At 52.7% G+C, this 26,038-nt stretch overlaps 3 protein-coding genes and 1 non-coding gene across 18 annotated transcripts in view; 1 reads left to right on the top strand and 3 right to left on the bottom strand.

The window, feature by feature from the left end:
- Nucleotides 1-2,156, bottom strand: part of SF3B3 (splicing factor 3b subunit 3) — a 28,516-nt gene extending 26,360 nt beyond the window's left edge. Inside the window, exons 1-3 of one of the 2 annotated variants that reach the window (XM_023934673.2) lie at nt 1,950-2,156; nt 1,279-1,391; nt 554-880 (exon numbers count right to left, since the gene is read on the bottom strand). In XM_023934673.2, coding sequence (XP_023790441.1) covers nt 554-880; nt 1,279-1,348 — 397 coding nt within the window. In that variant the 5' untranslated portion in view covers nt 1,349-1,391; nt 1,950-2,156. The remainder of the gene's footprint in view (nt 1-553; nt 881-1,278; nt 1,392-1,949) is intronic. The other variant, XM_023934671.2, reaches the window with a different exon arrangement.
- LOC111934793 (small nucleolar RNA SNORD111) lies at nt 155-236 on the bottom strand. The gene has a single exon (XR_002867409.1). It is a non-coding gene; the product is annotated as a small nucleolar RNA SNORD111 (small nucleolar RNA).
- A 41-nt stretch (nt 2,157-2,197) lies between the features above and the next one.
- Nucleotides 2,198-17,596, top strand: COG4 (component of oligomeric golgi complex 4). Its single transcript, XM_023934677.2, has 19 exons — nt 2,198-2,578; nt 3,047-3,129; nt 3,807-3,921; nt 4,742-4,916; nt 5,513-5,706; nt 6,147-6,252; nt 7,331-7,488; nt 8,025-8,083; nt 9,540-9,673; nt 10,199-10,317; nt 10,658-10,824; nt 11,424-11,589; nt 13,045-13,107; nt 13,559-13,675; nt 15,269-15,361; nt 15,672-15,755; nt 16,060-16,161; nt 16,534-16,662; nt 16,874-17,596. The coding sequence occupies exons 1-19, from the start codon at nt 2,432-2,434 to the stop codon at nt 17,006-17,008; spliced, it is 2,346 nt and encodes a 781-aa protein (XP_023790445.1). The 5' UTR covers nt 2,198-2,431; the 3' UTR covers nt 17,009-17,596.
- A 312-nt stretch (nt 17,597-17,908) lies between these two features.
- On the bottom strand, nt 17,909-25,635 carry FCSK (fucose kinase). 14 transcript variants are annotated; one of them, XR_015275260.1, is made up of 24 exons: nt 25,456-25,621; nt 25,212-25,369; nt 25,044-25,094; nt 24,833-24,958; nt 24,642-24,714; nt 24,278-24,375; nt 24,049-24,129; nt 23,841-23,960; nt 23,528-23,669; nt 23,067-23,194; nt 22,863-22,964; nt 22,244-22,414; nt 22,103-22,170; nt 21,589-21,959; nt 21,140-21,350; nt 20,878-21,044; nt 20,550-20,777; nt 20,281-20,424; nt 19,975-20,125; nt 19,746-19,811; nt 19,462-19,561; nt 18,718-18,941; nt 18,383-18,531; nt 17,909-18,159 (listed from the first exon to the last, which is right to left on the bottom strand). XR_015275260.1 is itself a non-coding variant. In XM_086847194.1 (24 exons), the coding sequence occupies exons 1-23, from the start codon at nt 25,526-25,528 to the stop codon at nt 18,415-18,417; spliced, it is 3,261 nt and encodes a 1,086-aa protein (XP_086703320.1). In that variant the 5' UTR covers nt 25,529-25,635; the 3' UTR covers nt 17,909-18,159; nt 18,383-18,414. The 14 variants fall into 14 exon arrangements, 5 of the variants coding, with proteins under 5 accessions (XP_086703320.1, XP_086703322.1, XP_086703321.1 ...); XR_015275256.1 differs by having other exon boundaries at nt 19,462-19,612; nt 20,006-20,125; XM_086847194.1 differs by having other exon boundaries at nt 19,746-19,933; nt 20,006-20,125; nt 25,456-25,635.
- Nucleotides 25,636-26,038: the final 403 nt, after the last annotated feature.

Below are 26,038 nucleotides of genomic sequence, written 5' to 3'. Positions count from 1 at the left end.
AGACCAGACACGTTAGAAAAGAAACAATATTATTTATTGCTATTCCCAGTATAAAGACAATATTGGTAAACCACCATCAGCAAACAGAGAAAGTTCCATATATCTCATGCTAACTCTTACCAAAAAATTTCTCCCAAGTGTCCTTCTACCTGTGAAGCCTGATCAGAAATGAATTTGGCTGTCTCCACAAGACATCTCAGAGAAGAGACATGAACTCAGAACATCATCTCAGGCCATGACAACTAACTGGCTACACTGTAGCACTGATGCCTGCAATCCCATCTTCTTTCCCACACACCACACTTCAGGGCTCTGTGCACTGTTAGGAAAACTGGTTTCTTTCCTACTCGTTTTGGTTAGCATTACAATTTATTTGTGCAAGTCCACCAGCATCAAGGAACAATTCTGAATGCCTGCATTCTCCTTGACACAACTCAGCCTAAAACACTACCTGAGAAACAATTCCAATTATACCTGGCAGAAACTTGATTCAAAATAAATATCCACAAGACAAAAGATAAAAATAATAACTCAAGCTGACAGAGAGACTTACTGATCATGACGGCACGGCCCTTTGGGTCCACAGCCAAATACTGGCCTGGAACGATTCTGCGGCATCCACTCTTGCCAAAGGTTTCCTGATGGATCTTCTCAAACACATTCTTGGAGGGCTGGTACTCCAGAATGACGATGCGCCCCGAATCGCTGCCCACCACAATGTAGTCTTTGGTCCCCCCTGTCAGCCTAAAGGCCATGAGGGACCGGATGACTCCAAACACTTCCACTGTCAGCAGAGTGTGAACCTTGCCTGTGTTGGGATCAGGGCGAAGTAACTCCAGGATCTTGCCCCGGGAAACAACAATTTCTTGTTGTTTGGTTCCTGAAGAAGCCAAAACAGGAGCAAAAGTCAGGAACAGAGCACAATGCAACCTCAACAAGTGCTACAAGGGAAGAAGGGGAAACTTACAAATGCCAATTTTAGGATTACCGTGGAGAAGTTCAAAGAAACTTACCATTGAACATACCACCACTGAACATCTTTCAACATACCAGAAAACTGATCAGAATACTAAGCTAAATCTATGGATACATTACATTGATAAATAATCATCTTTCCACAAGCTACCACGGCTCAAGTAATACTCAAGAGTAAATGATGATGCACCAGCAAAAAAACCCCAGAGGTACCAAAGCAAACTGTAAAACACATATTTTTTTCTTGTGCTATCAAAAAAAACAAACCTCAAGCCAAGACATGCGGAGGGAGGAGAAAATTACCTGAGAAATTGCCATGGATAGCAAAGCTAATGCCTGTGGCACGCTGCAACGTTAGGTTGTACAGAAACATGTTGGCAATGGATTTGCTTCAGCTTATCTTAGCTCTGGTAATTCTGCAACAAGTAACACAAAAACACAAATAAACTTCTCAAAAGCAAAGCCTTTCATCCAGCAGAGAGAACCGCTGCCCTCCCGTGTGTGCACGGATCATTGCACCAGGAGCCCGGCTGCCACCCCGCTATTTGGTATTTATTAGCGCGACGAGGCAAAAGGCTCTTCCAAGGTGTCCCGGCTGCCGAGCGCCAGCTGAACTCCTTACTGCCGGGCGGCTGAGCAGGACTTCCAGTAATTACTGCTAATTAGTCGCGGTTTTAGCTGTTCAGGAACCAGACACAATTAGGGAAGCCCTGCGGGATCCCCGCGCCGTTACGCATCCCTCACGCCGCCGTTTCACTAAACGCGAGTGCAGCCACCCGCAGCTGCTCAGGGCCGACTCCTCTCCCCGAGGCTGAGGCGGCAGGGAATCCCAGCACCAACCGGCCGCCCCGGGCCGGGGAATCCGGCCCTCAGCCTTGCCGAGGTCCCGGCACTGAGCCAGCATCTCCCCGCGCCCTGCGGAACGCTCGCCCGGGAACCGGCCACAGGTCTCTGCCCGGCCCGGCCGCCCTCACCCGGCCCAGGCCCCAAGGGCTCCGCGACGCTCCCCCTCTCCAAACCAGCGGCTCGTCCGGCGCGTCCCTGGCACGGAGCCGCCGCCGGGCGGGCAGAGCTGCGCTCACCGTGCGGATGGCGGCGGATGCTGCTCCGGCCTAGGCGGGCGCGCCGCCGGCCTCCTCCGCCATCAGCGCCGCGCCTGCGCGCTGCCCTCCCGCGCCTTCTCCACGGGGCTTTCTGCGTGGCCGGCGCGCGCCCGCGCCGTATGGTGGGAGAGGTTTCCCAATGCGTTGCCTGAATGATTGCGGCGCTATGGCAGCTGCTCCCTGCACCAAGAGCCCCCCCAAGAAAACCCTTAGCCGCCTTCTAGGATGGAGATGTGGAGCGGCGTTAGCTTCCCTCGCTGGCGGGCGGGGCCGAGCGGCGCCAAGGCTCAGGCACCGCCTGACGGTCCCGACGGGCCTCACGGCGATATCGGCCGCGTCAGCTGCGTGCCAAGATGGCGGCGGCCACGGCGCCGGGACCGAAGGCGCCGTCAGGGGAGGGTGGCAGCCCCGCCGCTTCCGCCCTGTCCATGGAACGGATCCAGTCGCTGACCGATCTGGCGGACCTGGAGGCCGCCTACAGCCGGCTGTGTGAGGAGGAGGTGTGTGGGGCCGGGCACGGGAGGCGGCGGGGCTCCTTAAAGCGGGTGCCTCGCTGTCACTGTGCCCCTCATTGTTGAATACTCTGTAGAGGTGTTTAATACGGATTTAGCCGCCCCTAGGGCCCGGCCAGGGGTCAGTGACCCCTCCGCGGATCCCTGAATCGCGAGTAGCCTGAAGATTCTGGGATCTCGTGCAGTGGAAACCCGGCCAGGGGAGGAGTTTGTGGGTTGACTTAAAAGTGGTGTGATGAGGATTCCAAAACCGAGGTTTTCAAATGGCAAAACAAAGATTAAGAGGATTAAAGAGCGATTAGAAAGGATTAATTTGTCATATGAGCTATTGGAAACACTAATGCCTTGCTAGCTCTGTGTTTTTGGCTTGGATGTAGGCTCTGTGATAAATTGCTGGCCTGGAGGAGTCACACAACACCTCCTTCATAGTTTTTTGGGTTTGTTTTTTTTTTTTAGAAAGTCGTGCAGGAAGAGCTGGATGCCCTCCTGGAGCAGCAAACCACTATAGAGAATAAGATGGTTGCTCTTCATCGTATGGGGTTAGTGTTCCATCCCCCCTCTTCCTTCTTGCTGCATGACCCAGATACTCCTTTCACTGTTGTAGGGGAAGCCCATCCATTCTCAGAAAATGTCAGATTTCAAATCAGTTTGTGGTAGAGAACACCAGCTGGATCCTCATCCCCAGGTGCCCAGTTCTTTTCAGAAGCGCTGACAGCTGTGCCCTCACTCAGGCTGACCAATTTTGGTGTAGGCCAAGCAGCCTCAAAAGCCTTGAAAGTGTCATCTCAGAGGCTGCCAGGTTTCAGCATCAATTGTTGCATCAGGTGTCTTGTGCCAGGCTGTCTACAGGTGTGAGCAAATATCACTGCCTCATCAGGGTGAATTTGTGCAGGCAGGCTGGAAAGTCATCCTAAATGGCCTTGTGTCTAGTAGAAGCTCAGAGGAAACGTTTACAGTCTTCACCTCCACTTCAGAAGTGGAGAATGTCATAAGGGCCCAGTGGCTTGTTCATGCCATGCACGGTAACAAGGCACAGTGGTCTGTGCAGCCTCTCCCAGTGCAGTTAGTCTGTTCCTTTCTCCTGCTTTTCTCCTAGAGGAAGGGAACAAAATGAGAGTACTATAACAGGACCAGCTGTATGTGGAGGAAGAGTCACTCTCTTTGCATACCATCCAGCTGTTTAACGTGTGCATCTCATGTTCCTGTGTGTTCCCAGCCCTAACCTGCAGCTGATCGAGGGGGATGCCCAGCAGCTGGCAGGGATGATCACCTTCACCTGCAACCTGGCTGAGAACGTCAGCAGTAAAGTCCGTCAGCTCGACCTTGCCAAGGTAACTGGCCTGGGCTTGGAGCTTGTCACCACCAAGCTGTGTTCTGTGCTCACAGCACAACAGATGTGCCCTGCCTTCGGAGGGCAGGTGGGCTGGAAACTGCTATGCTCTTTGTTTCACCTGTGTTTTTCTGGGCTCCTGGATATTGCATGGTATAAGACTGATAGAATCATAGAATGGTTTGGGCTGGAAGGGACCTTAAAGCTCATCTCATTCCCAACTCTCCTGCTGTTGATGTGGACACCTTTCACTAGACCAGGTTGCTCAGAGTCCCATCCAGCCTGGCCTTGAACACTTCCAGGAACGCTCATCGATATAGCAGCTGGATCTCCAGCATCCCATTCTGAGCATGCAGCTCCTGGTAGAATACCCTGAAAAGGGTGACTGGCAATCTTGGCAACTACACAGGACTGAGGACAGCGGAAATGTCCATTGTCCATTCCTGACCCAAGCCAGGTCAGGAATTCGGCTGTTCTGTTCCTTGTCTGGGGACAAGCTGAGGGGTGTCGATGCCAGCACTTGGCACAACTGCTCAGATCAAACAGATAATGTGTGGTGTTGTCTCTGGTCTCTACCTGTTTTTTACAGAGGACTATGGCCTCCAAGTTCAGCCTCAGTTTTGACAAATGCTGTTCATCCTGCAGAGCCACTGGTCTTGGCACTTTTTTAGTAGTGTGGGATCTTTGCTACATTGTAGTTTTGTTGTGTAAAGAAATATTGCTTAAGTCTGTTTCTTCTTTTCCCTCACACTGTTTTCTCACAATTCCCTTTCTGTGGTCCATCCTGCAGTTGGAAGCATTACTGGTTGCCTTTCTTGCAGAACCGACTCTATCAGGCCATTCAGAGAGCTGATGACATCCTTGACCTCAAGTTCTGCATGGATGGAGTTCAGACAGCCCTGAGAAATGAGGACTATGAACAAGCAGCAGCTCATATCCATCGCTATCTGTCTCTGGACAAGTCAGTGATTGAGCTCAGTCGTCAGGGCAAGGAAGGTAAGCACTGTTTGTGAGGAGATGCTGGTAAGTCACCTACCTTTCCAGTGAATGTCTAGAGGCTGTTCATTTCCCATGGGTTGTCTCAGCCCAACAGACAAAGCAGAGCTAATGCTGGCCAGAGATCTTAGTATTTTATAGACTGACTTAGGGGTGAATGTTTTTGAAGTGTTGTTACACCAGAATTAGCGTTCATTGAAAAGGAAATTCCTGGCACACAGCTGTAAAATTTAGTTAGGTGCTAACTAAAAAAGGACAAGATGTTCAGATCAGAAGAAGTGAGAGACAAGGCTCTGTCAAGAATTGTTCTTGTGTTACGGTGTGCTACCAAGCAGAGCAACTGGAAATGAGGGAGTAAATTGCTAGATTCCTAAGAGGAAAATTCCAGTGGATGTGTTGTCATCATCCATGGAAAATCACAACATTACATCACACACCAACCTGTCTGTCTGTGCCTGTAGAGGAACTCTAATGTGTCTTCTGCCTTCTCAGCTTGGGGCTGTGCAGTGCTGGTCACTCTCCTGGGAAAAAAAAGTAGCCCTTGATACAGTACTAACATTGTGCTGTTGCTTTTACATTTTTTTCCTTTTGACCAGGAGGAATAATTGATGCCAACCTGAAGCTCCTGCAGGAAGCAGAGCAGCGTCTGAAGACAATTGTTACGGAGAAATTTGACGCAGCTATGAAGCAGGGTGATCTGCCCCAGGTGGAACGGTTCTTCAAGATCTTTCCTCTGCTAGGCTTACATGAAGATGGGCTGAGCAAGTTCTCTGAGTACCTCTGCAAGCAGGTAACAAGCTCTGTGACACCCAGGGGAAAGCAAAACCCAGTCTCTGTCAACAGATGTTGTGGAAGGAGATTTTGGCAGTGGCTTGTTAACCTTAAAAAATAGCACTGGCCTTAGTTCATATCTCTCCCCACATTTGCACGCTGGGATGGACTTTCTGGTGTCTGAGTACAGATCCAGGGAGCTGCCTGACTTCTTCTGTGTCTTGCTCTCTGCACTTGCTTAAAAATCATCCAGCGAGCCTGGAAAGGGAACAAATTTCTGCCTTTCCTTGAGGCTTGAGTTTTCTCTAAGAGAGGAAAGGATCCCTGTTCAAAAGAGGAACAACAGCAATAGCTCTTGCTTTGGGAGGGCCAATGAAAGCTCTCTAGGGCAAGGACAGAGGACCTGTGGGATGAAGAATACCTTTGGGTGTTTAGCTGACTGGTCCTGTTGTCATGCAGGTGGCCAACAAAGCAGAAGAGAACCTGCAGTTGGTGATGGGGACAGACATGAGTGACCGTCGAGCTGCTGTCATCTTTGCAGACACCCTGACACTCCTCTTTGAAGGTAATCTTCTTTTCCTCTTTTCTGATTGATTGCAAATAGTCTATGATGAGACTGTCCATCATTTTAAATGCTTTTAATTTTAGCTCACAAAATACTTCATTCTGCTTTGAGCTACAGGTGTTTCACACTGGAGGGACAGGGACACAACTGGTAGGATTTATTCTAACCAGGAGAGGGCATCACAATAAGCAAATTTTCCTATGTACATCTTGTACAGGCACGAAGTGTATTTGTGAAGGATTTGTTGGCTTCCTCCAGGAATCAGACTCTTCCTGTTCTCTGCATCCTCAAAACAAATGAGTATTCCCTGGAGGTTTCTTCAGACTTGCAGCTCTCCAGACAAACAAATCAGATCCCTTAGGGATGAGCAGCTGTTGGTGCCTCCAGGCCTGGCTCTTTAAGAAGCACCATGGGAACTTGAAAGCAGAGAAGAAAGGGAGAGAAGGGAATATGAATGCTCTGTGGGAATGTTGCCAAACACAGTAATTAAGATCCCATAGTGATTAACCACTTTCTCTATGAAATCTGTTCTAGCTCCAGGCTGCACCCCTGCCTAGTTACTCTCCCCGCCTGGCACCAGTAGAGCTTTCTTGGCAGTAGTGTCAGAAGAGGGGGAGCATTGCTAACTTCTGGAGTAGAGCATTTGTGAGAGGAAAGCAATATTGTAGAGACAATTCCTTGGAGATGAGCTCTTCCTCCAAGGAGTTCTTGCCTTTGCTAATGCTTGCTCTCTGCAGCAAGTGTGTGCCCAAGAGCCATCCCTAGGCTGATTTTTCCCTGTAACTTTGCAGGTGCTGAGAGCTGGGACTGGGTTTGAGTAGTAGTTGTGCCCCCTGCCAGATTTAGCTTGTGTGGCTTTGTCCTGGGGAAGTTTCATACCTTGTATCTTGCTGGGCTGAAGGGCAGCTGGCACACAAGGCATGGCAGTAGTTCTCTTTAGGGATGGATAAATGGCTTCTGCTCCAGGAGATTTGTAGTCAATCTGTGGAATGAGTGATCCTTTTTTAGGTCTGTTCTGTGGACCTGGGTAGCTCTGCTAGGCTCTAGGAACTGCTGGTTGAGTCTCTTCTCCCCGCAGGAATTGCTCGCATTGTGGAGACCCACCAGCCCATCGTGGAGACCTACTATGGTCCAGGGAGGCTCTACACCCTCATCAAGCACCTGCAGGTGGAGTGTGACCGGCAGGTGGAGAAGGTGGTGGACAAGTTCATTAAGGAGAGGGACTATCACAGGCAGGTAAGAACAGTGGGAAGCTGCCCGGTGCAGCCAGCTGTGCCCTCCATCCAGATCTGTGGGGCTCCCACTGCCATAGAGGCAGCAGAGCTGGACCTTGTGTATTGAGAGAAACCTTGCTTTACTCCTTATTTACCCTGATAGCTGAAGGGGTTGAGTCTGTATTTGTGCTTGCTGATGTAGAGGATTCATTTGGAGCATGGTAAATGCACCTTGGGCACTCCTTGCTATGCAGGGTGTTTTCAGTACACCTTCCACACTGGTTTGTTCCTGCTTAGATGCAGGGCTTATGATGGTCACATACCTTGGTGCCTCTGGTCAAGTCCCATCCCACCACCCTTCCTGTCAGGATGGAGGATCCTCCATCTCCTGCCTTGGAGGAGGAGGAAATGAACTTACATGGTTCCCTTCTCTGGCTGTGCTTCCTGCAAAGCATTCCTTTCACCCCCAGTGAGTAAGCACTTCCTGAGGTGATAGCACAAGAAGTGTCTGCTAACTCCAAGTCATCAGCAAAGACTCCCTTTCTTTTGTGATTGCAGTTCCAGCAAGTCCAGAATAGCATGATGAGAAGTTCTTCTGCAGAGAAGATTGAACCAAGGTACAAAGAAAAACTCTTTATGCTCTCTAACCTTTCACTCTTGAGTTGTTATTAACACTACTTAGCATTTAGATAACTCTCCCACTCTTCCAGAAACTTTATGGGTATTAATTCATAAAATCCAATTGTTAGGTGCCCTTCACTGCCCTTCTATAAAGGAAGCTTCTGTAGTGGGGCTTTATTTTGCTTAGTCATTAGTTCTAAGCCTTGGCTCTAAGCATTCCTGGAGGGTTGTCGATATCACTGCACATGAAGGACTGAGCTTTTAACTGCCTGTGCCCACTACCCTTTCATGGCCAGAGTACAGTTTGTGTGGAGCCCACAAAATAGAGCAGCTCCCTGGACAGATAATTTGTGACAGAATCAAGAATAAATCTTTGGGTCTTACTTAATCTGTACTGCTGCTGCAGCAGCTCCATACCATCAGTTTCTTAAAAATGAACTGCAGTACTTTCAGTCTCCCTCTTTTTTTCCTTATTGTGAATATTTACATAACCCTTAAGCAAGGCCATTTGAAAGTGCACCCAGCCCTTCTGGGACTGCCTGACTTACAAACATGCCTTGAAAGAAAACTTAGGTTCTTCAAGGAAGATCTGAATGTGAGCCTGCATAATTAATATTTCAGCAGTAATATCCACTTATTATTTGCTTTGAGTAACTCTGCATGCATCCCACTTTTCTAATTTTTTTTCCTTTTTCATCTGTAAAATGAAGGCAATGTTTCCTTCTCCCACTTGTGCACCATGAGGCTTCAAGCAGCATTTGGAAAATTCTTCTGTGCACGCTGATGAAAAAGCTGATGTGTCAGTCTTTTTTTCATAGTCATCTCTGATCTGAACACTGTGTTCTGCATTGTAACATGCTTTTTTTGTCTCACATTTGAGCTGTTGAGCTTAAACAGATTCTTCATCATCTGCAGAGAAACACGTGAATCTGTGCACAAAAACACATATGTGGAGATGGCAGGGACCAGGCATTTCTAGCACTGGCAACATAGGGCTCATGGAATTGTAGCAAAACTCAGGTAGGGAAGGATTGGTGAAGGTTTCTAGTCAAACCTCCCACTCAAAACAGGGCTCATTTTGAAATTACATCAGGTTGCTTTGAGTCTTGCAGTCCTTACCACTGTGATTTCAACGTGGATTTCCTCACATCTATGAGGAAAAAGAGGGGGAGTGTTGGAGTAGAGTGTTGGAGTATCTTGGAGTAGAGTTTGTGAGAAAAAAGCAATATTGTAGAGATACCTCTTTGGAGATGGTTTTGGGGGATATTTTGATTGTGTGTGTGTATGCTTTGTACATACCAGTTATTCTGCTGAGCCTTTCCACTCAACAGCACAGATGGAAAGGGGCAGTACTGATCTCATAGTAAAGGAACAAAGAACACGCTACTTAACTGAATTAAGTTAGTGCATCTCCTTTTGTCTTGCTGTCTTGATTCTTGCTATTTCTTCCAGGGAGCTTGACCCTATTTTAACAGAAGTCACTCTGATGAATGCCCGCAGTGAGCTCTACTTGAGGTTCATCAAGAGACGAATAATAGCTGATTTTGAGGTGGGAGATGCCATGGCCTCAGAGGAGGTAAAGCAAGGTAACACCTTGAGTACCAGTACTGATAGGATCTGCTCATTAAAGCCAGAAATGGAGATATACCTGAATTAGTGTCAGAACAGAGTGACACAGGGTCTGCAAAGGCACTTTGGGAGCGCTCAGTGGACCACAATTGTGTAGCCTAGACTTTGCAAACCTGTTTTCAGCACTGGTTGTTCCCTCTAACAGGGAAATGAACATTAAGAATGATTGTAGAGTATAACAAAGTAAAGTCCCCAGAGAGGAAGAGCCATTTGGTCACTGCAGGCACAAATCCTAAAGGTGTAGGTCACAAAAAAACAGGCTCAAGGTCTTGGTACTCTGTAGAGTTCTGGAAATCACTTTTGTCACCTGCAAAATCCAGCTCAGCAAATTCAGCTCCACAGTTTGAGGCTTGTGATTTGTTCTAGGCTGGACTTGGCAGGTGTGAGTCTGTTGGGTCCCATGAGACAGGCAGCAAGGGGACCTGGTGGATCTGCCTCCTGGCCTTGGGTTCCTGCCCATGGATCTCTCTTGTGTTCCACAGAGCATCAAAAATACCTGGACAAGCTCCTCAACAACTGTCTGTTGAGCTGCACAATGCAAGAACTCATTGGCTACTACATCACCATGGAGGAATACTTCATGAGGGAGACTGTCAACAAGGTAGGGAAAACCTCTTGGATGCTTTTCTGTGTGTGCTCCTCAGTCTTCTGGTCAGCATCCCAAGGGAGGGATGTGCATCCATGGCAAATCTGCAGTTGTTGGGAAAGTCTTTTGTGTCCCTTGGCCTTTAAAAGCAAGTGTCTGTTTCTGAACTTTGACTTCAGACATACCCCAGGTATCTTCCAGGTCTATGGGCTACTGCAAACCAGTCTGAGTGGCAGCAGCCACACAGCGTACAGTTCCACTCAGGATGAAGTGGGCAGGCAGACAGTTTGGTCTCAGCACGGCTGGGGCGGTGTCACTCAGTGAGCTCAGGGCACTGAGACAGCTTTCTTTGCAGGCTGTTGCCATGGACAGCTACGAGAAGGGCCAGCTCACCTCCAGCATGGTGGATGATGTGTTTTATATAGTAAAGAAGTGCATTGGGCGTGCTCTGTCCAGCTCCAGCATAGACTGTCTCTGTGCTATGATCAACCACTCCACCACTGAGCTGGAGTCTGACTTCAGGTAATGAAAATACACCAGGTTCATTGTAATATGCCTCCACCTCACATTCTGCAAACAGTGGTTGCTGTCAGATGGTCTTCCTTGTGTTCTTTTCCTTTGAACCTCTGGCTTGTCACCTCCAAGGAAGATGCTCATAGGAAGCAGTGACAGGCATGGGAAGCTGGATCTGGGCATCTTTTCTCACAGTAGTGGTAATCCACCTGTAAGACAAACAGAAAAAAGAACCTCATGGCTCAAAATCCCTACAAGATGGAGTTGCCTTGTAGCACTGGGGTCCTACTGTGCATGAGGGTACACAATCACTCCAAGTTGTCCTCTGGGTTACTTAATGACCCAAACTTGGGCTGAGACTGCAGAAACTGTCCTGCTGTTTTTCATTCCATTTCTATCCAGCTGTAGGCAGGATATTCAGAGAAGCTCAGAAGCAGGGTGTTTACATTTTTCTTTCAACATTCAGATGCTGTCAGGAGCCCATTCTTCCCCTTTGAAGTTCCACTACCTTCTTCAGGTCAGATCTCAGACAGAATGCTGTCCTCAGGCACAGAGCATATTTTTTTTGTTGCTTGCTCTAAACCCTGGTATGTTCTGCTTGCCTATAGAGAGGTTCTGTACAACAAGCTGAAGCAGGGCTTCCCAGCCACAACCTTCCAGGACTTCCAGAGAGGGGTGACCAGTGCTGTGAACATCATGCACAGCAGCCTGCAGCAGGGCAAGTTTGACACCAAAGGCATTGAAAGCACCGACGAGGCCAAGCAGTCCTTTCTGGTAGGTTTAGTGGCTGTTCTGGTGTAGAGTGAGTTGGGGTGGGGAGAAAGACAATGAGGAACTCTTGGGAACAGGATTGGTGTGATTGTTATGTTCAGAGAACCTGAAAACCTGTTCAGGTGTGGTGGGTGGCCTGCCTTTGGATGTCTGGTAGATGCTTCTGCCTCACCTCATGTTTGTAGAGCTTCCACACCAGGCCTGTGCAGCTGGGGGCCTGTGAGTGCCTCTTGGGCTGCTGTGATGACAGTTCCTTCTGGGCTGGGGAAGAGTCTGCGCTCTTTTGAGGTGTCTGCCAATCCTGTTCTTCACAGGCTCTGCACAGAGGTGGTGGGGGAGCATCTCATCCACACCTTCCTTCAGATTAAAAAGTCTTGGCCCAAGCTCAGCTCCTTCATTTATCAGATTGAAGAGTTTTCATTAGAGCAGAGTTGTCTGCTGTTTGGTCTGCAAGATCCTCCTGTTGCCTTCTAACAGCAGAACTGCAGCTCTCTGTTTGCTTGGACAGGCACAGGAAGCATTCCAGACCCCTCTGAGAGCATCTAAAGGGGCCACCTTGTCACTCCTGTCTTCTGCAGCATAACACATCCTTCCCCATGCTGGGATGCTGTGTATACTTTGCACTGTGGACTCACTGGGAGAACATCTCTGGCTCTGGTCTCTCCAGGTGTGAGCAGACCTGTGGGCAGAGACAGGGCACTGGTGAGGGGCTGGATCACCATGATCCATTTCCCTCTAAGCTGTTGTGAACAGAAAGTGCTGAAGAGGTTCCTTGGAACATTCACTGTATGAAGAGAGAAGGCAACAAAGGGAGCAGGAGGGACTGAACTCCATAATCTCATAGAATTCTTTGTTACAGGTTTCTGCATTTCTGAAGCAAAGGGCTTAAAATGTCAGTTGTTCCACTGAATTTCCTCATTCACCTGTCACCTTGCCTTATTTCCCTGTTTGCACAAACCCCAGCCTTACACTGACATTTAGTTCAGTTTCAGCAGGTAGAGAACAGTCTGTTCAGTGGAGAACAGATACTTATCTGCGCATGCCTCCCTGTCTCCCCCGCTGCTCTGGACACAGTGTATAAAACATCACTCTCAGCCCCTCCTGCTCCCTTCTTCATGACACTTACAGAAAGTTGGGGGTACATTGTGACCTCCATCCATCATCAACAAGTGGACCTCACTTACACCATCATGAACAGGATGATGAGGAAAAACAGTGAATTTTCTTGAACTCTGTACTAGCTGAGGGTTCAGCACATGTGCTCAGTTGCTGTAGTTTAGCTGCATGCATCTGGGTGAATCTGCAGTGCTTTGATCTCACAGTAGCAACTCTGTCCCTCAACTACTTGCGTTTCAGTCTGTCCTGTTTGCAGGGAATGGATTAAATGTGTGGATTTGAGGATGAGGTGCTTGGAAATTTCATTTAATCCAACTTGGATTTGTTTGGGGTTTTTTTCAGGTGACCTTAAACAACGTGGAAGTTTGCAGTGAAAATATCATGACCCTAAAGAAGACTTTGGAGGTGCAGTCTGTATTCCTTACTGTTTTTTCCTAAATCAGATTTGTAATATCCTCCCTTGGCGGGGGTAGGGGTCAAGTAAACCATCTGGACTTTGATAAGCGCGAGTTCCTGAGGTCTTTGCCCTCCAGCCTTAGGGAAGCAATTTTGAGCTGGCAGAGCAATTTCCGGCTGATAGTAGCAGCCAGAAATACCAGTTCCTCCAGCCTGACTAACCTGGTGCATCATGGAGAGTCTGCAGTTCCCTGATGCCAGGCTAGACAGCCCCTGGCTTCTTTTCTTGCTGTCCTTTCTCCCCACAGCTGGAGCCAGCAGCCTCTGGCTTTGCAGGAGTAAGAGTTGGGCTCCTGTCCTAGCCCACACGCTGGTGGGCAGCCAGAGCTCAGCAACACAAAGGGATAAAAACTGCCCAGGTTATTAATTTGCAGCTTGCTCGTGGATCTCTTCCCTGCAGAGTGACTGCAGCAAACTGCTTAGCCAAGGATTCGGGGGTGAGCAAGCACAGGCGAAGATTGAGAGCTGCCTCTCAGACATGGCTGCTGTCTCCAACAAATTCCGTGACCTGCTGCAGGTGAGTGTCTCTCCAAATTACTGCTTGCTTCCAGCACAGGCTGCTGGTGTCATCAGGGAGAACTCTGGCAGGAGTCACCTCAGCCCAGGGCCAGGCCATGTCTGACTCCAGGAGTGCTGGGTAGGGTGCAGGAGGGAGCAAATCAGTCAGCTTTGAGGCATGGAAACAGCCCCAGCCCGTTTACACAGCCACACCAGCTGGCGGCTGCATAAAAAGCACTGGAAGCAGCTGCAGAGCCAGAAGGAATGTTGCTTCATTTCTCTTCACTCAGCATGGACTTGCAGTTGGTTCAGCATTTTTAGGAGAAGAAATATTAATAGCATTTCCATCTTCTCCATTCTCCCTCGTGGCACAGCACACTGTCAAGTTGTCCACAGCCTCACTAAGTAATGCTGAAGACAGGCTGCTTGTAGAGAAAAGCTGCTCTTTTCTCAGGTTTCTCCTTCTTTCCCAAATGCAAATAGTCCTCAGCATGGAGCAGAAGACTCTCTGGTTAAACCCAGCGTCCTGTGGCATGCTGGGGCCTGCTGTCCTAAAATTTCACAGTGGTCTCTGGCAGGGAGAGAAGCAGGAAGACCTGGTATCGCATATGGAGAGAAACCAAGCAAAAGAGAATATTTTGAACCAGGTTTGCCTTTACTTCACAGAGGGGTCAGGTTATTTTTTGTTTGTCTTTGCCATTTAGGGCAGGCAGATGCTTTCTGTTCAGCACTGCCAGCAAACTCTCTTAGGCACTGTGGTCAGTATCAAAACCAAAGAGCTCATCAGTAAGGAGTAAAACTCTCCAGTCTGACTCTAGTGCAGTTTTAAAAGTGGCTGCAAAGCAATCCAGAGGCTGAGGAGGAAGCTCCTGTGCTGCCTGAGTAACACACGCTTGGATTTGCCTCAGAAAAGGACAACTGCCAGCAGGCCCTGCTCAGAAATGCCAGTTTTAGTTAAAAACTTCTATCAAATGCCAGTCAGAATTGGTACCGACGTAGTTTCATGCTGAGTGAGCTTTCGTGACACCTTGCTGAGCCAAAGAGGGGTGGCTGGCAGGAGAGGGCTTTAAGAGCTCTCATCACAGGGGACCAGACAGCCTTTGCTGACAGCCTGCTGCTCAGGGGAGATAGCATGTGCAGGGGTTATGATTAATTCAGGGAACTAACTGTGGTTACAGCTTTTATCCTCCTTTTAGATTCTCCTACTGAGCTAAGCTACAGTGGAGGTGGGAGGCATCAGTTGAGTTCAGTCACAGCCCTGGCTGGTGGCGAGTGAAAAAACAGAGTCTGCGTTTTCTACCCTGTGTGCCTTGCTCCTGCCAGGAAATCTGTAGCTGGGGGGGGTGGGGGTGGGGAAGCACAAGCCCTTCAGACCAGACCACAAGTCATGACAACAGCAGCTTCAGGGCCAACATCCTTCCTCCTCTTCTTATCATGCTGTCCTCAGAGCCTTCCAGCACCGGAAGAGCATGGGATCTGTGCCTTCTGGGTTCAGTTTCCTGTGCAAGTCTGTGGGTCAGTTTTCCCAGCTGAGAATGGGAAGCAGCATCAAGACAGCCTGTTTGTAAAAATTTTGTGTCTCACTGTCCCCTCTGCTTGCTGCCTCCCTCAGGAAGGTCTCAACGAGCTCAACAGCACAGCCATCAAACCCCAGGTGAAGCCGTGGATCAACTTATTTCTCTCTGTCTCCCACAACATCGAGGAGGTGAGGCTCAGTGTCCTCTGCTTCTGGCTGTACTTGGGTACTCTCCGTCTTCTGCTCAGCAGCACAGTCAGAGCAATCACTGTTTCCTTCCCCTTAGTTATCTGCTGTTTTCTTGGCACAGAGTATCAGTAAAATACCCAGATCTTGCTCTGCAGCTGAGCTTGGAAAGGGACAATTGGCTACAGAGGAGCTGGAGAAAACAGAAGGGATGAAATGCTGCTCCAGGAAGGACCTACCTTCCTGTCCTCTGTGCTCTGTCTGTGGTTTACTTCAGGCCACATAAACAACCCTTTCTGCATTTCACTGTCAGGAGGAGTTCAGCGACTATGAGGCCAATGATCCTTGGGTCCAGCAGTTCATCGTCAATCTGGAACAGCAGATGACAGAGTTCAAGGTGAGAGGAGGCAGCAGCCTGACAGGCTTCGGCCGGACCTCCATGTGGCATCCTCCAGCTCTTTCCTTGCTCAGCAAGCAGAGATGTCCTTCAGTGCCTTGCAGGGCTCTTAGGGATCCAGTCATGCCCTACACCTGCAATTCTCAAAGCCTGCTTGTGGGTCCCACATACCTGGATCACCTCTGTGGTGCTCCCCTCTTGCCAAGCCTGCAAGTCCTTATTTGTGAGCTCTTCTAGCCTTGGGCTTTAGAGACGTCTGCTCAGTTTTCCCTGAACACAGAATGACACAGGTTTCTGCTTCCAGGCTGGACTGTCTCCAGTGATTTATGATACTCTCACTGGTCTTATGACCAGTCTCATAGCCATTGAATTGGAGAAAGTGCTGCTCAAATCCACCTTCAGCAGGGTAAGCAAAACACTCCTCTGCCGTGTAGTCTGTCTTAGACTGCAAATCCTCAGTAAAGGATAGGGCAGGGCAGATGCAAATATTACCCTATAAGAAACTCTGCAACCACCAGTGACCAGCTCAGGGACACCTGTACATCAGCACTTACAGGGACAAAATGGGTTTGGTGATGGGACTGAGAAGAGCTGGCACCAATAAGGGGACTGGGTTTTAAGGTGTGTCTAAACATAAGTTACTTAAACCTGCAGTAAATGGTCTAACTGGGACCTACCTGCTCAGAGACTTCCCCATCTCCTTGTGATTTTAATTGGTGTCTTGGCACAGCCCCTGGGTCTGCTTGGGGAGTTAACAGATCTCCCTCTGTGCCCACAGCTCGGTGGTCTGCAGTTTGACAAGGAGCTGAGGTCCCTCATAGCCTATCTCACCACAGTCACCACGTGGACTATCCGTGACAAGTTTGCCCGTCTTTCCCAAATGGCCACCATCCTCAACCTGGAAAGGGTGAGCTGCACTCGCTCTGCTTCTACTGGGGGATTGTGGGAACACCAGCTGCACTGCACGTGGCTTTACTGAGTTCATCCAGATGTTGTCACACCTACAGGGTGTGGAGAACCTGGAGAAGTTGCCCCATGTCTGATTGTGCTCGGGTTCAAACGTACCAGTGAAGGCAGTCTGTGTTGAGCCATCTCTTACAGCTCCTCTCTTTTCCCAGGTGACAGAGATTCTGGATTACTGGGGTCCAAACTCGGGTCCACTCACCTGGCGCCTCACTCCCGCCGAGGTCCGGCAGGTGCTGGCTCTCCGCATTGACTTCCGCAGTGAGGATATCAAGCGGCTGCGCCTGTAGTTGGTGGGTGCTTGGATCAGCACCATGCTGGAGATAAGGGCAGGAAGGTTGCAGTCCTGGAGCCTGCCCAGATCCTGGCCTGGGGCTGGCTGTTTGATGGTGTGGGGATGGGAGGATGTCTGCCCTTCTGCTCACATTCCTTGGAGCAAAGGGTTTTCCTGTGCCTGGCCAGAAGACCTACCATCCTTCTGTGGGAGCAAAAACAAGGCACAGAGGAATCTCTCATGCTGAGAGCAGGATGATGCTATTTCTCAGACCACAGACCAGTGCCTGCTCCTGACTCCCTGTGCTCTGCTACCCTGCAGGAGGCCACAGGCCGGGACAGGTGGGGGCTGGTGTGGCTCAAATACGGGTCTGCTGCTACAGCTGTGTTCCCTCTATGCCCCTAGTTTAAGGGTCAGCTACTAGAGTCACAAATGCTGAGCCCTGGCTCTCTCCAGGTGGTGATGGGGACTGTTCTGTGGAAGGGAGAAGGAGTGATTTCCTTGGGAAGGTGCTTGAAAATCACTAGAAAACCTTTGTAGGAAGTGGAGCTGTGTCCCTGCTGGCTCTGTACAGTTACTCTGTAAATAAACCTCACTTGGTTGAGCTGCAGTCTCCAGTGGTGTGTTCAGCTGTGGGCCTGGAGGGAACTGGAGAGATGTGGGACAAGAGCTCTGTTCCAGTTCTCCTACCCTGTGCCAGGGCATCCAGAGGATCTTCTTTGTCTTGCCTGGCTGCCTCCTGTGGTTGCAGTCCTGTGCTGTCTCGCTCAGCCAGGGCCATAGAGGGAGCTGACCAGCCCTTGCAGGCAGGTTCTGCCATTCCCACCCCTGGAAAAGCTTTTCCCATGCACTGCTGCGCTTTTGCTACCCTGTGAAGAGGGAGCAGCCCTGCTAGGGACAGAGGGGTACAAACACATGCTGAGAACAAGCTTTTTATTCAGACAGACTGCACAACTAGAAATTTGCTTTCAGTATTCACTATTTCACTGCTGTAACAGTGCCTGAGGACAGGAGCAGGTCTCGATTCTACATTCAGCTGCATCCCTGGTGCAGGAGCATTGCATGATGAACAGGCAGCTTGGGTCCCTGCTGCTGGTAGAGCAGGAAGGTTCCTGGTAGATGCAGCATCACAAATGCTAGCTTGTTCCCTTTGAAGAACTGTAAAAACTGAAGTGAAACACCAAAATCAGGGTGGAGGCCCTGGCAAACTGTCCCTCCAGCAAGGCCACCCAGAAGGGGTAGTTTTGCCTGCCTGTACAACTTGTCACAGCTTCTCGAGGCTCTGGCTTTTGGGGCAAGTAGCAACACAAAAAGGCCAGATGGAGACCTAAGGCACCTGCTGAAGCTGGCTGACAAACCTGCCCCTAAAGCAGCGGGGATTTCCCTGCACCTGTTCTGGCTATCTGCCAGGGATGAAGGCCTTCACACAGCCCTGTCCCCTCCAGGGTCAGCACTGCCCTTTGTATCACATCCCACGACCTCCACAGAGAAGCCACCCGTGTCCACTTCAATGCTGTGGATGCTGAAGTTGCCCAGTCCCTAGAAAAAAGAAAGTCACAGGTTGGGCCAGGAGCCAGCGAAGGACACCTTCTCACCTCCAAGGTCCCAGGGAGGGCATTGGAACAACAAGCAATCACACCCCATGTGTGGTGGGGAGAGATGCTCCTGGTGCTCTATATACAGCTGCTGCAAGCTGCCTGCAACAGTGGGGGGCTCACAGCTCACCTCAGTGTTTGCCAGGATCTGGTGCAGAGCCTTTTTCTGCCGAGGGGCTTTGGTTAGGATGTAAAGGAAGCCACCACCGCCAGCCCCAGCCAAGCACTGCCCACAAACGTAGGGCCGGAGAGCGTTCATCATGCGCCCAACGGCCAGCGGCTCGCAGCCCGGGGCCATGCACTTCTTCTGCTGCCAGTAGCGGTCCAGGCACTTGCCAAGGAGCAGAAGATCACCTGCAGAGGAGGGAATATTACAAATTGCTTGTCTCCGTTTCTCACTTAAAGGGCAAAAACATGCTCAGCCCAAACTAAATTCTGCCTTCTCTTTTCCAGTTCCTCCCAGCTCTGCTGGCTGAGCAGGCAACCCCAGCCCTGTCACGTTGCTATTTTTAATCCTCCACAGGGGGAGGATTTGCTTGCTTTAATGCTCCAGCTTCCTCTCTGCAGCAGCCACATAAACCCGCTGTATTGACCAGGCAGGGCCCCCAGCCCTGTCACCAATGGCACACTGCTAATCAATCAGATTCAACATGTCCAACCCCCTCTTCCTCAAAATCTTTGTTCAAGCTTGAATTTCAGGGGATTGCCTGGTGAGGGTGAGCTCAGGGGAGGATTTGAAGTTTATGCAGCTGCAAGAGCCTGCACCCCCCCCCAGCCTTTTTCCCTTCCAAGGCTGCACAGCCTCTCCCCGAGAAAGTGTGTATTTCTTTAGCTGTTAAAAGGGTCACCCTGGCCCAGGGAAGGGGGCTCACACCTTGCCTCAAGGCCTGGGCACACTCCTCAGCATTGCTCACCAGCGCATCAGCATTCTGCACAATGGAGGGCAGCCTGGCATACCAGTTCCTCACCACGTCCTGCAAGAGGCCACAATGTCCCTGTCACTGTCCTCCTGGCCCTGGAAGCACCTGGGGAGGTAATGCTGCACCCATGGACTTTGGCAGCTTCCTCTGGGGTGACAAAGCTCTGCACAAGTGAAGGGGATGCCACCAAAGGCCACAGGGGGAGCAGAGGCCAGCCTGTGAGACCCAGAGGCATTACCTGGAGCAGGTTGCGGGCCAGGCGAGTCTTCCCCGTGTACACCAGCAGCAGGTGATCGTTCAGGGTCTGGGTAAAACCATCAGGGACTGGGATCTGCTCCACTTCCACTCTGAGTGGCAGCTGAGCCTTCGACCTCCCAATTTTGATGCCAGGAACGAGCCCACCAACCTGGTCCTGCCAACCACCCCCTGCAGGGCAGATGGTCATCAGTCACCGCTGGGACCCCCACCTCACGGGCCAGCTGCTCCCCCAGGCCCTACCTGTTGTGAGCCTCTGCTCCAGGTGCAGCACAGCATGGATAAGGGACTCTGTGCTGGCAGCCTTCCCTGCTGCCCGGTACAGGGATGCCATCACTGCTCCTGCCAGGATGCTGCTGGTGCCTGCAGCGAGCACAGGTGGGGCCAGGGCAGTGAGACACTGTTGTGTCCCTGAGGGCTGGGGGGCAGCAAGGGGGATCCCCCATCCTAGTGCTGGCAGCAGGAGAGACTCCCAAGCACTAGTTAGGGACTGTCCAACCCCTTCCCTGCAGACCTACCAAGGCCAGACCCGTGGGGCAGCTTGGACCAGGTGTGCACCTCAAAGCCACCCCCGAAACTCTCCATCAGCTGGGCCCGCAAGGGTCTCTGTGAGGGGAACTGCACAACCTGGGTGCAGATAAAGGCAGCTTTGAGCAGGGCTCCTGAAATCAAGAAAGAAGTAAAGCTGATGCCTGCTGTGCTACCTGCTCCCTCACCCCAGAAAGGGCCATCCTGGCACCAATGGGACATCACAGGTACAGAAGCAGGCTGGCAGGTGACCCCTCACCTGGTGCATGTGGCTGGCAGTAATCCTGTAAGTGCTCCAGCTCCTGGCACACCAGCTCTGCCACCACCTCGCTCCGCGCTGTCCCGCAGAGGCTGACGAGGCGCAGCTCTGGCTGGACAATGCGCCGCACCCGGGCGCCGATGGGCCGGCACCCATCCACCAGCACTGCCACGTCCACCACGGCCCCCCCGTGCTCGTAGGTGATGGGGGGTGTGTCACTCCAGCCACCTGCCAACACTCACCATCAGCCTCCTACTGCACCTTACTCCATCTCCCCCAGTACCACAGGGGTGAGACAAGGATCATCTGACTCAGGGAATGCGCTCACCGGAGAGGTCCAGGCGGGCTGGACACACCACCTGCACCCAGTGCCCCAAGGGTGGCAGTTCCACCTGTTCCACACTGACGAACTGGCATGAGGACATCACTGCCTGCCGGACGAGGATCTGCTCGGCCCCCTCGTAATGCCGAGCTGCTCTCACCAGCAGAGCCGGCCTGTGATAAGAGAGGTGTTGAGCCCATTTCCATGTCTCCATGACAGCACCAATGCCTGGAACGGGGCAGCTGTCTCTTGCCAGCCCCAGCCTCACCGGCTCATCCACTTCTGCCGCTCGGCAGCCAGCTCCTGGACACCACCAGTGATGTCACCGCTCTCCAGGCGCCCAAAAGCTGAGGCCCACTCCCTGTTGGCAGCAGGACCACTCCGCAAGCCCCCTTCCCCTTGTGCCATGCAGCCCAGGACCTCAGCAATACAGGCAAGTGCCCGTGCTGCAATACCAGCATCGCTGGCTGTGGAGGCAACTAAAAAATAAAATAGAAGGAGGCTGCAAAGCACAGCCAGGCTGCAGGCTGCACCCCAACCAGCCCACTTCTGCAATAAAATATCCCCAGGGGAGCAGGGCTTGTATGGCTTGCAAGGGCTTGTTGGACGCCCTGCAGGTGCACCCCCATGGGGTCCTGCAGTAAGGGGGGGGATCAATGAAGGGGGTGGGGAGCACTGAACAGTCCTGATAAGGAGAGATGCAGCTCGTGAGCTCACCCTCATCCAGCGTGCCCAGCATGGCCTCGTGGTAGCCCTCATGAACGGCGCTGCGGGCAAGCGGCAGGAGGCTGCTGTCCTGGCGCCCCAGCAGCACCCGCCGCACCTTGCGCTGGCCCTGCAGGAAGAACAGGGCCTGGCGGGCACCCAGCTCAGCCTCCATGTCCAGGCAGGGCAGCAGCTCCTGCCAGGACATACGCCAGGCTGTCCGCCAGCGCGCCAGCTGCTCACTGGCCACAGTGGCCAGGCCCAGCAGCCACAGCACATCCTCCAGCCCCAGTGCCTCACGAGCGTGCAGCACTGGGAAGAGACGGGCACTGAGCAGGCAGCGGCTCCCCCGTGGCGTTTCGGCATCCCAAAGGTCCCCTTCCCTGATGGAGGGAGAGACCATCAACACTGCCCTGGGGCTCGAGGACACCTTCCATGAGGGGAGCTGTAATGGGAGATGGGTTGGGGTGGTCATGACGCCTCCAGGAGCTGGGTCTCCTGTCCCATCCTGACATGTGGCACCTACCGTACACCCGTCCGTTGGAAAAACTCAGCCCAGGGCACGTTCATGTAGGTGGCTTTTTCCATAGGGCTCTGCAGGGACACAGAGGAGCTGATCACACTTCGGCTTCGCTGGGAGCCTTGTGCCACCTCACTGCCCCCGCACCTGCCAGTCGTCGAGGCGGCCGGTGAGAGTGAACACGTGGCAGGACAGGTCACGCAGCCGGACGTGGTGGCCCTGAAGGACAATATCACGCAGGGGATAGCCACGCAGGGCTGGTGAGGAGCCCACGTTGAGGCCTGAGAGGAGGCAGCCAGGACCGATCACTAGGGGACCCTGAGGAAGAAGCAACAGTGGCATGGCTGGCCCCCAAATCAGAGCCAAATCCTGACCTTGGAATGAGACAACCACCCTGAGAGACAAGCTGGTGCCAGAACATGCCAGGTGGCAGGACATAATTTTGTCACAAGGCTGCAGAAACACAGACTGCAGAAATTCAGGCTAGGTAACAGCATCCAGGACTCACAGCCATAACAGAGCCCCCAGAGAAGAGGGTCTGCCCTGGTTCCCAGCTCAGGACAGGCCAGAAGCCACAGCCTCATCCCCTTGTTTGCAGAGGATGACAGCCACCAGGGTGCCCAGCATCAGCCAAAAGGCAGCCCCAAAGAGAAAGGGCACCCCAAATCTCACAGCTGTGGTTCCTCCATCTTAGGCAGCAACATATCATCCTGCTGCCCATTCAGTGCACTGGGAGCTGTGCATGACCCCCATCCTAGTCAAGTACCTGGAGGTGACAGTGCTGGATGACACTGCCAGCTGCCAGCTGCACAGCTCCTTCCAGCAGGCAGTTGGTGACTGAAGAGTCATCCTCCAGGAGACAGGGCTGCTGCCAAGGGCATAGAGACACATGGGACCAGGGTCTGGGCACACAGCCCAGAGCAACCCCCAAAAAACACACATGAGCAAGGCTGGGGATAGAAGGACATACATCCACATGGGAATGGGCTGTCTTGCAGAATCGGAGGTGGCTGGCAGAGCCAGGTAGGAGGGTCAGGCTGCGGATGTGGTCGCTCGCAGAGGTGGTCATGTAGTCATAGGATGCATTGGGAATGCAGGCTGGGGCAGGGCAGGAGAGCTTTTAGCACATTGACAAAAAAAAGTGTGTGTCTTACACTCATGTGAGCTAGGCTGAACACCCCCAGTTGAAGGGGTGGGGAGTGAAGACCTGGGGACCCACAGCTGTGGGGAGACACACATGACCATCAGGCTCTGACCACCCCATCTCTCCCCATGCAGGGAAGGCGGCCCAGGAATGGGTCACATCAAATGCACTCACCACAGCACAGAATCATAGAATGGTTGGAGTTGGAACAGACCTTAAAGATCATCTAGTTACAACCACAGGGACATGCAGGGACACGTCACTAGAAGTTGGAAGGAAGCACTCACCCATGCTAAGAGGGAAGCCACGGAGAGCTGTCCACAGCACAGAGCGGGCACTCCTCACACTGGCATCACCACCACCCTTCACAAAATCTTCCTCTGTCATCCCCCCTGCCATGCACAGCACAATGTCGAAGAAGAGGGAGAGCTGGAAGAGAAGGGACTTGTTGGGTCCAGCCATCCTGAACCCCACCCTGCTACTAGGTGCTCCCTCCCACTACCTCTCCCACCCAAATCTGGCAGTGTGAGGGCACACAGACCCAACAGAGATGCCCAGCCAAGTGGCAAAGGGTCCTGTCCTCCACAGAAGGGGTTTCACCTGGATGGGTGGTGCTCCCGAGTCCAGCCCCATGTAGGTGCAGGCGTCCAGAGGAGGGATGACATGGGTGGCCAGAAGCTGCTCGGCAGCATCCGAGGAGAAGAAAACAATTCCGCAAACCTGCCAGGCATATCAGGGCTGAGGCTGCAGCTGTGGTGACACAAGGGATGGGGCTGGCAGGGTCACCAACACCGGAGTTGTGCCATACCAGTGGGACAGTGCCGTCTGGCCCCGCACATTGATGGATCTGGGCCTCTGTGCCTTTGTAGATGATGTCATGCACCAGCCCCTGGGAGAAAAACCACCCCAGTGAGCTCTTCAGGAAACCCCAAGCCAAGCAGCCACAGCAGTACTGAGATCTCAGCACCCAAGGGATCAAAGGATTGGGGATCCCTGAACCTCCCGAAGATGCCTCTTGAAGGGGGAAGTGCCCCAACCTGCTCATTGGTGAGGTAGACCCCATGGTTCCTGGCATACACTGGGCTCCCAGGCACTGCGATCACTCGGACACCCTGGAAGCCATCCCAGTTGATCCCTGGGGGGAGGGACAGAAACCAGTGCCCACTGGGGCAGAGCACGTACTCACACTGGGCACAACTGTCTGGAAACCTAGACCATGGCAGCAGAAGTGGCAGTAGCATCCAGCCTTGACCACCTTGCTGCAGACACAACAGATGCTCCCATTCATTCACAGGACAGCAACAGCTGAGCATCCAAACCCTCATGGGAGCACAGCACAGGCTGAACCAGCTGTGCTGCTTGTTAGGAACCTGTCCCATGCCAAAGCTGATATCCACTCACCTGGAGCTGAGGGCACTGTGAGGAGCATGTCGGTGCTGCAGACCCAGACGCCAGGTGGGGAGCCCACACAGAGCTGCCAAGAGAAGGACCGCGTGCCCAGGGACAGGGAAGGAGCCCAGGAACCCAACACCATTTCCATCTTCCTGGGAGCCAAACCGACCCCCAGCGCCCCATCCCCAGGCTACACAGACCCGGTGTGTCATGGTCCCCAGAAGGCTGTCCAGGTTGCAGACCAGCGCTTCGGCTGCGGCGCCGGGCTCCTCAGCGGGCAGGCAAGTGAAGGCACGGCCGCAGTCGTCAAAGGAGAAGTCGCGGCCCTGGTGGGACAGAGGATATAGCGGGTCACCGGGACGCAGTGGGTGCAATGAGAGGTCCCACGCTGGGTTGCCGCTCGGCTCTCACCATGTGCAAGATGAGGATGCGGGCGTCCCTCAGAATGTCAGCGGTCACCACCTGGGAGAGGACAGCAGGGAAAAGTCAGTGGGGACAGGACAGGCAACCCCCCTCACTTCCAGCATCCCCTCCTGACTTCCAGCCTCCCTGGACCCACCGGAGGCCGTCACCTCTCACCGTGTATCCGGCCCGGGCGCTGAGGTGCTCGGCCGCCACCAGCAAAGCGTTCAGGGTGGCGCCGCCGCTGCCCAGGTGGGCCCAGGGGTCCTCCACGGCCAGGAGCAGGGCTGGGGGGCGAGGGCCCAGCCCGCCCCGCAGCCGCCGCACCTCCAGCTCTGCCAAACGAGAGGCGGGCGGGGTTGAGAGCCGGTCCCGCTGCCGCTTGCAGGGAGGGAGAGGGAGCATCCGCCCCGCCACTTGCCTCGCTGCAGGGCAGACACGCCGCCATGGCCCCGCCGGCAGGTGAGGAGAAGAGCGCTCCACTCCGCCGCCATAAACACCTCCTCCGCCCCCAGCCTGGCGCCGCGGGGCCTGCTGGTACGTTTAGTCCAGTGGCCGCAGCCGCTCCGGGGCGCTTGTCGCTGAAGAACTACAATTCCCAGCGTGCACTGCGCGGCGAGGAACGGACCCCTTAAAGGCACAGCGCACCCCTATGCTGCTTCCCTCCTTACCCCATCTCGGGGGCTTGCAAAGGGGGAATGGGGGTTGGACGTTTTCTGCCCTAAAATGGGTTTTAGCGGCGGTGCGTACCCCTAAGTGCCCGGGGTCACCCCTGTCAAGAGTCCGGCTTCTTGCAGGGTTCTCTGCAAAGAGACGGGGTGCCCGGGCGGTGGGCGCTGGTGTCGGTTCCCGGTGGGTTGTCAGGGTGGGATGCGATCGGTGGGTACTGGAAGGTGTCGATGCACTGGGGTGGGTGCCGGGCTGGGTACCGGAATGGGTACCAGGGAGGGTAGCGGAAGATGCCAGTGCGACGCGTGGATACCAGGGTAGATAACGGGGGATGG

The sequence above is a fragment of the Cyanistes caeruleus genome, chromosome 12 (assembly GCF_971803275.1).
Source record: "Cyanistes caeruleus chromosome 12, bCyaCae1.hap1.1, whole genome shotgun sequence".
Classification (NCBI taxonomy): domain Eukaryota; kingdom Metazoa; phylum Chordata; class Aves; order Passeriformes; family Paridae; genus Cyanistes; species Cyanistes caeruleus.
The sequence above is the reverse complement of the archived record's forward strand: the minus strand, read 5'-3'. Positions and strand labels throughout refer to the sequence as shown.

Excerpts from the sequence above, each read along its gene's own strand:
- COG4 (XM_023934677.2), top strand. The coding sequence starts at position 2,432 with ATGGCGGCGGCCACGGCGCCGGGACCGAAGGCGCCGTCAGGGGAGGGT. Across the intron at positions 7,489-8,024 it reads AGAGGGACTATCACAGGCAG|TTCCAGCAAGTCCAGAATAG; the intron begins GTAAGAACAGTG and ends TTGTGATTGCAG. Across the intron at positions 8,084-9,539 it reads GCAGAGAAGATTGAACCAAG|GGAGCTTGACCCTATTTTAA; the intron begins GTACAAAGAAAA and ends TATTTCTTCCAG.
- FCSK (XM_086847194.1), bottom strand. The coding sequence starts at position 25,528 with ATGGCGGCGGAGTGGAGCGCTCTTCTCCTCACCTGCCGGCGGGGCCAT. Across the intron at positions 25,095-25,211 it reads GCGCCCGGGCCGGATACACG|GTGGTGACCGCTGACATTCT; the intron begins GTGAGAGGTGAC and ends GTCCTCTCCCAG. Across the intron at positions 21,351-21,588 it reads GCTGGGCACGCTGGATGAGG|TTGCCTCCACAGCCAGCGAT; the intron begins GTGAGCTCACGA and ends TTTATTTTTTAG.